Consider the following 10,397-nt stretch of genomic DNA (forward strand, 5'->3'; position numbering starts at 1 on the left):
TCCGTTCCGTTATGATTGGCTCGACACATCATCGGCTGGAGGACAGTCCACCGTCCTATTGTATACAGGACAGCGGGCCGATGGAACAACGTGATCATCTGTTCGCGATACATGGCGATGAAGGATACCAAACAGATCGTGTGCGCGAGTGGCTGTGTAAGAATGCACATAGCTATTGAACTCTACATATGAAAAAAGACACCATCTACAATTTGTCAATGAGATCTTCCGCGGTCATATCCCCTGCCGCTGAGCTCGTCAACAGAACGATAGCTTGACGCAGGGACGCCAATAACTTCTCGGCCGCGTCGGCTGAGACATGGTCTGCAAAGCGCATCTGCAAGCCGAGCGTCCCCGGAGATTCTGCAATGTAGAGCTCGACGTCCATGAAACCGTACGGCGGCGAAAGATCGTGGTCGACGCCGGTGAATTCCACATCGCTCAATCGAAGCGATATCGCTTCTGCCTTGTGTTGATAGTTGATGACAGAGGAGAAGTCCGTGCCAGGTGGCAGGTCGGTGCACTCGTCCAGCACGCTGTGTTCGCCGAGCGTTTCGTAGGCCATCTCGGCGACTTGACGATCTTGCATGGCTCGGAGCAGATCTGGGAGACTCTGATCCCCTCGGGTACTGACAAGAACAGGCTTGAAGGCGATGCAGCATCCAAGGGCGTTCACCGATGTGGATTGCACCGTCGAGCGTCCTGCCACAACTTCTGCGAACGAGACGTCAACCGACTGGCTAGAACGCATAAGTGTGAGCGACCACGCTGTCTTGACCACCGTCGAAAGTGCGATGCCTTGGTAAGAAGATTTGGGAATGTGGACTTCAGATCTCTCGGATTCACGCATCCTGAACAGCTGCCCTCTTGGCAGAGACGGTCCAATGTGAGGTATGGACATCTGCTGAAGGGCCTGACGCCAATATTGAACGGCCGAGGATCCATGCTGATGCTTGACGACGTCCTCCATGTATTCTCGGAAGGCAATGGATGGGCTTGCCATTTGTTCTCCCCCAATGAGCGAGGCAAAAGCGCCCAGGATTTGAGGCAGGGATGCCGCGTCAAACAGCGCGTGTGAGAGGCGGAAAACGACACGACTTTTACTCGCCTTTCGATCGACGATAAGCATTGCTTCGAACATTGGTTCTTGAATGTCGACTGGTCGGGAGAGAGCGTCTGCATGGAGTTCCGCCAATGCGTGGTCGAGATTGGAGGCGTTGGTGACCACCTTCACCTTGGGCGTCGATTGCCGCAAGACGATCTGAAGTAGCCTGTCGTTCACGTTTTTGAAGACCGTCCTCAGACATTCAATCTGCGCGACTAGCTCTGAGCAAGCGCGAGAGAAGCGGACAGAGTCAAGCTCCCCCGTGCCGTCGAATGTAAGCCAATCGTAATGAGCTTGTTCTTTGCACGTGTTGGCAGTGATGAAACGCCTCTGGGCATCCGTCGTGGGGAGAATGGACTGAACGTTGGCCCAATCGTCAGCACCCACATCGTAGACCCCGGTTCGGTTGAGACTCTCGAGATCTGCATCGCCCAATCGTGCAAGAGGGAAGTCGCTCGCAGTCAATGTAGGTTTGGTAGCGGTCAATTCGACAATGAGTTGTTGGAGGGAGTCGCCGTATTGCCTCGTCCAGCGTCGGAGCGAGTCGTAATGGCGGGACTTCTCGCTGATTCGCACGCTGGTCTGTAGCCGACCGGCTTCAACCGAAACAGATACGTCGATTGGAGCGAGGACACGGGTGCGGGAGCCCACGTCGGACGCGGTGGCCTCGGCATCTAGCGCAAACAGACCGTCGGCCGCGCCCTCCACCTGCTGGAATCGTCCAAGGTAGTTGAAGAGGATCTCCATGGATCGATGCGACGCGAAGTGGTCGAGCGACGAGCTGCGCAGGAAGCGTTCGCGGAAATAGCGCACGCCGTTCTCCGGCCAAGCACGTCGCCGGTCCTTGGTGCAACGTAGCGTATCCACCAGACCCAACTCCTCCGAGGCGGGGATTGCCAACGGTGTCATGGTCGTGAACCAGCCGACAGTCTCCGCGGCGAGCGCCGCGTCGCTTGTCTCGTCCGAGTCGCGCCCATGCCCTTCGACGAAGACAGCGGGGACAGCGCGGTCGGGGAAGACTCGGGCAAAGGCGTGGAAGAGTGCGGCCAGCATGAGCTCCACAGGCTCCGAGCGCAACGGCGCGTTGGCGTCTCCAAATAGTCGCGCGGTCGTGGCCTCGTCGAGTTCGGCCCGGACTTCGGTGAGATCGGCTACGGTATATTCTCCCGGGCTCAAGCCCCAGTAGTCCCACCTCGCGGCCGGCACGTCGTACGGCAGCGAGGCGGACGGCTCCGCGACAGCAGCGTTGGCCAAGCGGCGCTGCCGTCCGAGCCAGCGCGGAAAGGAAAAGGCGTGGCGGCGGGGCAAGACCCCGTTCGTCAGTAGCTCAGTCAGGTCTCGCACCAGGATGCGCCACGACACCAAATCGATGACAAGGTGGTGGGCGGTCAGGAAAAGCGTTTGGGCGTCGGGAGTGGTGATCAAGTCGGCGGCGAAGACGGGTCCATGGGCGAGGTCCAGGCTGCTCTGGGAGGCGAGGGTAATGGCTGCCAGGGCCTCGCGGTCAGGGGCCTGGTGCGCGCGGAACCGGTACGATCCCACGAGCTCTGTCTCGATCCTCTGCTGCCACCCGGCCTCGGCGGTGTACTGGAAGCGGGCGCGCAGCATGGCGTGCTTGGCCACCACGGCGTCGAGGGCGCGGGCGAGGTCGGCACCTTGCACCGCCCGCCGGACGTTCAGGTGCACCGACTGGTTGAACCGGAAATCGCCATCGGCCCGGAGATCATCGGCGGCCACGTCGCCGAAAAATTGTCGCTGCACCGGCGATAGTGGGAAAGGCTCATCGGGCACCGCCGACTCGTCGCCGGCCGACTGCAAGTCCACGCGCGTCTCGAGCGCCAGCGCCGCCAGCGTGGGGCTCTGGAGAATGGCGCGCACCGACACGGCGAGGCCCATGGCGCGGCACGCCGATATCAGCTGCATGGCCGTGATCGAATCTCCTCCCAGAGAGACGAAGGAAGACGTAAGGCGAATGCGGCGTTGGGGCACGCCGAGCACCTGACTCCAAGCCTCTCGTAGGCGATGCTGCGTCTCCGTCTCCAGCTCTTCCTCCACCTCCTCGTCATCCACCTGCCCCTGTCCCGTGCGCATCGCGAGCGTCTCCGCCGTCAGCGTCATCAGCCACTCGGTCAGCGCCCGCCGATCGGTTTTGCCAGATGCGTTGACCGGCAGAGCGGCGAGCGGGAGCCACTGGCTGGGCACCATGTAGTGCATCACGTGCTGCGCCACCACGTCGCGCACGGCGCCGCACTGCAGCGCTGCGGCGTGCCATTCATCGTGAGGCAGTTCGCACACGCCACCGGCCCCAGACCGGGCTGGCGAGAACGAGGCCGTGTCGCTCAGGACCACACACGCTACCAGCTGGTTCGCGCATGGGCCCTCCTGAGGGAACAGCACTACTGCTTCTTCCACGGCCGCCTGTCTGTCGATGTTGTGCTCAACCTCGCCGATTTCCACTCGCTGACCTCGGATCTTAACTTGCGTGTCGCGGCGGCCGAGGCAGACGAGCGAGCCATCCGCTTGCTGCTGCACTATGTCTCCCGTGCGGTACATACGCCGACCGTTGGTCATTCCTAGCTCCTTCACAAAGGCAGGGTCGGATACAAAGGCTGCGTCGGTCTTGACGGTATCGTTGAGGTATCCGCGCGCGAGCAATGGACCCTCGATCAGGAGCTCACCCGGCGCTCCGAGGGGCACCAGGCGATTGATGTCGTCGGGATGAACCACCCAGAAGCCCCCAGATAGTGGCTTTCCAATATTCGAAGCCGTTGCTGGGTCCCTGACCTTTTTCGCCGTCGTCCATATAGAGCATTCAGAGGGTCCGTAAGCGTTGATGACGGTGGCCTGCTCTATCCACTGTTCCACTACCTTTCGCGGGACAGCCTCACCTACTAGTATCATCGTTCGTACCGTCGGCGTGTTTTGCGGCTGGACTAGCGCTGCTACGGTCGGCGTCAAGGCAGCTACAGTAGTCTGCGACTCGGCCAGGAAAGCTGTGAGACGGTTCACACGATCTTCCTCAGAAGGAATACAGATACAGGCGCCGTAGGATAGAGTCGTCATAACCTCTCCAATGGCGACGTCGAAGGTGTATGCTGCAAACTGTGACACACGGTCATGGCGCTGTATGGGGAAATCGGATCCATGAGCGAGGATACTCGTTGACAGGGCACCATGCTCGAGCACCACACCCTTAGGCTTGCCAGTGCTGCCCGAAGTGTAAATGACCCATGCTGTGTGCTCGGGACGCACGGATGTGCAAGCCTCGGTGGAGAGTGCGGCGGTTTCTGCCAGACTCGAACCTGCCTCGTCGAAAAAGGTATCGACAGCGAGCAGCGTTGTCTGGCCCGAGAGTGCCGCTAGCCGTTCTTCATGACCGCGGTCGACAAGCACCAGTGGTGTGGCAGTGTCATGAACGAGAATCTCGATACGGGCCAGCGGATACTGTACCCCGAGAGGAACCACGGCCCCGCCAGCACGGAGTATAGCCAGCATTGCCACTACTGTCCACTTCGATTTGTCCATGCATAAGCCTACTAGCATCTCCGGACCAACGCCGTGGCTGGTCAGGTGGTGAGCGAGGCGCCGGCTGGCGTAGTCCAGCTCGCCGTATTTCATCTCCCCGTCCCACGAGCTGATCGCAGTCGCCGCCGGCTGCTGAGCCATCGTTTCCCTTACAAGATCGTGTACGCAGCACTCGACTCGACGTGGTATAATCGAGTTCCACTTGTAGAATTGTGCACTGTCTTCTGTCGCTAGAAGTTTAAGCTGCCCGAGTGCTTGATCTGCATTTTCACAAATGAGACGAACGGTTTGCACCAGGCTATTCGCAAGTCTCGTAGCCGCTGCACTCGAGTGCACTGCCGTCGAATACTGTAGGTTGACCACGAGCGCGTCTACTCCAGCTTCGATGCCGACGGTAATGTCGTACTCGGTGGGATCTTCCCAATCTACGCCCTCAACAGTAAGTGCTGCTTGCACCGAGCTATCCGGGGCTTGCCTCTTGTACGACATTGTCGTGTTGAAAAGAGGTTGGCTCCGCGAAAGTCCGAGCTCGTGCTGTAGGGCAGCAAGCGACGTCCGCTGATGCTCAAACGCCTCAGCGGACTGGCCTTGGAGCTTACGGGCTACGTCCGACACCTTTGCGTTCCAGTCTATTTCCACGTGGCTAACGAGCATGTTGATCATAGGCCCGACTAATTCCTCTACTCCAGCGATTGGTGTATCTCGGCCGCTGGAGAGATTGCCAAAGCTCACGTTGTGCGATCCAGTCCAGGTCGCGAGCACAAGCGCCCAAGCCAGCTGGCAGATGCTAGCCACCGTGACGCTATGTTCGTCACGGAAACGTTGGAGCGGGGCTAAATCGCCAAACCGCGATGAGACCTTGGCGAGCTGCGCCTCTGCAATGCTGTGCGTCGCCTCCTGCGGCGGTAGGAGACACGGCTCGGCGTTGCTAAGTAGGGTCTTCCAGTACTTGAGGTCTTCCTGCGGCGACTTCTCCTCCAGGAAGGCGACGTAGGTGCTGTAGCGCGAACCACCCTCAGCTGGCAACGTCCCCTCGTAAGCGGCAATGAGATCGCGGATAATAAGCGTAAGCGACGAGGCATCGACCAAGGCGTGGCTCACGTCAAAGCGACAGTAGACCTCATCCGAAGTCGTGGTGAGTATGGTAAGACGATGGGGCGGGCAGCGAAGGTTGGAGAGGCCGAGCCCCGCTTGCGCAGCGAACCAGTCCATCGCAGCACTGTCGTCGACGCCGTCTGCTTTAACGATGCTGATATCAGCATGTTTAAGGACGACCTGCATAAACTTGTCCTGCGCCGGTAATGGCTCGAGCAGCACGGTCCTTAGGATCGAATGGCGCGCGACGACCTGGCGCCAAGCGCTTATGATCTTCTCCGTGTCGACAGGGAGTGCGGGGTCCGAAGACGCGACGCGGCAGGTCTGTTGGATGCAGTACGTCGACGGCGACTGGAGCTGGGTCAGCAGGATACCCTGCTGGATCGGCGAGCAGGGAAGGATGTCCTCGACGTTAGCGGTAGAAGAGAGGTCCATAAGAGGTAGGTATTGCCCTTGGATCGTCGCCATATCGCTGTCGGACAGACGTGCGAGCGGGAAGTCGGTAGCTGTGGCCGCTGGCGCCGTGACAATCAGCTCTTCTACGAGGCGCTTTACGGTCTTGCCATACGCTGCGATCCACTGCTGGATGGCCGACTGGTGGCGGGCGTTGCGGCTGAATCGGACGCCTATGCACACTTGACCGGCCTCAACCGTAACGGAGACGTCGAGCACGGCGGTAGTTCGCACCAGACCACCGGCCTGCGATGACGTGGTTGTGTCGGGGGCTAAAGCATCACCGTTGTTAACACCGTCGCGCTCGTCGTCGTCCTCGTCGATTTGGAACAAAGCGTTGTCGCGCTCTGCCTGCTGGAAGCGTCCAGTATAGTTGAAGATGATCTCGGCTGGACTGTGGGCTGCAAAGGCGTCTCGTCCAGAATCGGTGAGGAAGCGACTCCCGAAGTAGGGAGTCCCGCGGCTAGGGATACGCCGGCGTTGATCCTTCGTCTGTCTAAGGACGTCTATAGCGGCGGTAGCATCGGCTCCGACTGGTACATGCAGCGGGGTCATAGTAGTAAACCAGCCGATCGTGTCTGACAGGTCTACGTCGTCGTCGGCAGCCTCTCGACCGTGCCCTTCGGTGAAGATAGCAGGCACCGGCCGATCAGCAAAGACCTCGCGGAAGGATACAAAGAGAGCGGCCAGCATAATCTCGACGGGCTCGGTGTTCAGAGCAGCGTTAGCACGACCAAAAAGTAGGTCGGTCGTGTGAGGGTCGCACTTCGCCGTAGCGGTAGAGAGGTTGGCCCACACGTCCTGGTAAGGGACAAGCCCCCAGTACTCCCAATTGGCTACCGGTATCGATGCTGGCAGAGTCTCCGCCGCCGAGCCGATAGTGCTCAGCGATTTCCGCTGCCACTCCAGCCACATAGGGAACGACATGCTGTTCGGGTTTGGTAGCGTACGCTGCATAAGGACCTCTTCGATGTCTCGGACCAGGATACGCCACGACACTAAGTCGATTACTAGGTGGTGGGCAACAAGGTGGAGGAGTTGCCGTTTGGGCCGGTCGATCAAGTCGGCAGCAAACACTGGGCCGTTCTCGAGGTCAAGCGAGGCCTGCGAGTGCGCAACGACCTGTTGCGAAGACTGTGTGTCGGCGACAGTGTGTGTACGGAGGCGGTAGGAGCCGGAAACGTCCTGCGCTATCCTCTGCTGCCAACCATACTCCTGGCTGTGCTGGAAGCGAGCACGGAGCATAGCGTGCTTTGTGACCACTGCGTCGAGCGCATGAGCTAGTTCCTCTAGCTCCACCCGTCTCGTCATGCGGAGCGAGACCCCTTGGTTAAAGCGGCGTTCTCCATCAGCGCGAAGTCCATCCGCCGCCATGTCGTCAAAGTACATCTGTTGGATAGGCGATAGCGCGAAAACGCCCTTCGGTATACGCGCCATGTAGCTCGCGTCCTTGCCGACCTGTGCAGCAGCTGCTAGTTTCGAGATAGTCTGACTCTCCAGGACGGTGCGCACCGTCACCGAGATGCCCTTAGCCCGGCTGGCAGAGACCACCTGCATGGCCGTAATGGAATCGCCGCCGAGGCTGAAGAAGTTTGCCGAGTACTTCACGCTAGGTAGTGGTACGCCGAGGACTTCACTCCAGACCTGCCGGAGCTCTTGCTCGACTTCCGTCGCTCCCGACTGATCGACCTCTTCTGCCTCCGTAGAGCTCGTAAGGGCCGCGATCTCGTCCGACGGTAATGCTTGCACCCAGCGACTGAGTGCAAGCCGGTCCGTCTTCCCTGACGCATTCACCGGCACGGCCGCCAATGGAATCCACGTATTAGGAACCATATAGTGCATTACGTGCTGTGATACTCTGTCTTGCACCTCCCGAAGTCGTCTTGTGGCGCTCTGTTCGTGCTCTTTCGGGATACGCGCGATGCCCTGGGTATCAGCTGGTGTCGCCGTGTCATTCAAGACCACAATGGCAACGAGACGACCTGCTAAGGGCCCTTGACGCATATAAAGCACGATCGCGTCTTGCACATCTGTCTGCTTTACAAGGTGATATTCAATCTCACCGATTTCCACCCGCTGGCCGCGGATCTTAACTTGCGTGTCGCGGCGGCCGAGGAACTTTAAAGAGCCGTCCGTGTTCTGCTGCACGATATCTCCAGACCGATACATGCGACGGCCAGGGCTAAGACCAAGCTGATGCACAAAGACCGGGTCCGTTACAAAGGAGGCCGCGGTCTTGTCGGCGTCGTTTAGATAACCGCGAGAGAGCAGTGGACCCTCAATAAGCAGCTCGCCTGGCGCGCCAAGTGGAACCAGCCGACCAAAGTCAGCTGGGTCTACTACCCAGAACCCGCCGGCGAGTGGCTTTCCCACGATCGGTGCCTCCTCCTTCTTCTTGAGCTCGTGGCTACAAGCGCTGAGGATGGCGCATTCCGAAGGTCCATAAGAGTTGATAACTCGGCTACTGCCACCCCAGTCCTCGATAATACCAGGATCGAGGGCCTCTCCTCCTACCACTAGGGTGGAAAGCGTTGGGTGGTCGACAGGGGACAAGAGATTCACCACCGTAGGCGTGAGGTTCGCATAGTTGGCCTCGAAGCCTTGTATGGTGGATGCAAGCTCGTTCATACGGTTGTGCTCGGACGGAATGCACAGGCAGCCACCGGAGAAAAGCGTGGCGAGTGTGTCGGATATGCTAACATCGAATGTGTAGGCAGCAAATTGGAAGCAGCAGGTCTTCTGTCCCATAGAGAAGAAGCGCGCATGTGTAGCTACGCTCGTTGTCAGGGCGGCGTGTTCGAGGACGACACCCTTTGGCATGCCGGTACTTCCAGAGGTGAAGATAACCCATGCCACGTTTCCTGGCCGCACGGATGTGCACGTTTCGGCAGATGTTAAAGATGACGCCTCTTGGACCGTAGAGGCGTTGTCGAAGAACTGATCAACAGCGAGCAATGGCGTATGGCTTGCGAGCGCTGCCAGCCTCAGCTTATGTTCACCATCGACTAAGACCAGCGGCGCCGACGTATCCTGGAGGATGCCCTCAATGCGAGCTACTGGATGTTGCACCCCGAGAGGAACCACTGCACCTCCGGCTCGTAGGATAGCTATCATAGCCACGACTGCCCACTTCGACTTGTCCATACATAGCCCGACCATTATTTCTGGGCCCACCCCCTGCCTTACTAGGGTTTTGGCAAGATGACGACTTGTGATGTCCAAATCGCCATATGTCATCTCGCCGTCCCAGGCGCTAATCGCTATTGCTGCCGGGCGTGCGATCATCTGTTCCTGAACCAGATCGTGGATGCAGCGCTCTATTCGCGGTGGCATTACCGAATTCCAGCTGGAGAGCTGTGCCTCATCGTCTGCCGATAGCATTGTAAGACGTCCCAGTGGCAGGTCCGCATCTGCGTTGTGCGCTAACTGCTGCACGACATGATTGAATTGAGCAAGCAGGCGCTCCGCGTCACTTGACGGTAACACTGCCTGGTCATAGCGAAATTCGACACGTACGCCACCTGTTGTTTGGTCTACTGTGCACTCAATTGTCAACGGATAGGAATCAAAGGCGTCCGAAGCGGTATTTTCACGCTCTAAGTTCATGTCGAACGTCGGTGTTGCTAATTCGTCCTCTCCAGCTAGCTGAACCACAAAGTTGTGCCCGGGGTCGAAATCTCGTCCAAGATTGGGGAGCATGCGCCGAATATTTTGAAGGCCGGTATGCTCATAGGGGATCATCTCAGTAGCCTGATCGTGTACGCTAGCAAGGAATCCACGTACGGATTGATCCCGTGAGGCTAGAACACGGAAGGGTACAGTAGTAACAGTCGGTGCTACGAGGTCTGTGATTCCTTCTACGGCGGCCATTCGACCAGAGAGTGCAACGCTAATAACGGCCTCGTTGGCGCCAGTACGTGCGGCGACTAGGAGGGCCCAAGCAGCGCGCAAAACCGTTGGCGTTGTTGCCACGCCTGATCTCTGCGAAACAGAAAGTTGGCTCTGTAGTACATCGCGCGGATGAACGATGTGCTGCGTGGACGGTAGGGGTGGAAATCGTGCCCAGTTAGTGTCTTGGAGGTGCCTTCGCCAGAATGCTGTCGTCTCTTCGATGTTCTGCCGAGCTAGGTAGGCGACAAAGCGCGAGACCGGTACTGGGGCCGTTGGTGTCTCCCCTTTGAGAAGTCGTGCGAGCAGTTCCATAACTTTAGCTACACTC

At 58.8% G+C, this 10,397-nt stretch overlaps 1 protein-coding gene across 1 annotated transcript; it reads right to left on the bottom strand.

The window, feature by feature from the left end:
• Positions 1 to 205: 205 nt before the first annotated feature.
• Positions 206 to 10,381, bottom strand: M409DRAFT_61661 (uncharacterized protein; the record flags this gene model as incomplete). The annotated part of the gene is made up of 1 exon (XM_033814831.1): positions 206 to 10,381. One exon carries the CDS (start codon positions 10,379 to 10,381, stop codon positions 206 to 208), a length of 10,176 nt encoding a protein of 3,391 aa, XP_033659324.1.
• Between the last annotated feature and the right edge of the window lie 16 nt (positions 10,382 to 10,397).

This window comes from Zasmidium cellare (genome assembly GCF_010093935.1).
Source record: "Zasmidium cellare ATCC 36951 unplaced genomic scaffold M409scaffold_90, whole genome shotgun sequence".
NCBI lineage: Eukaryota > Fungi > Ascomycota > Dothideomycetes > Mycosphaerellales > Mycosphaerellaceae > Zasmidium > Zasmidium cellare.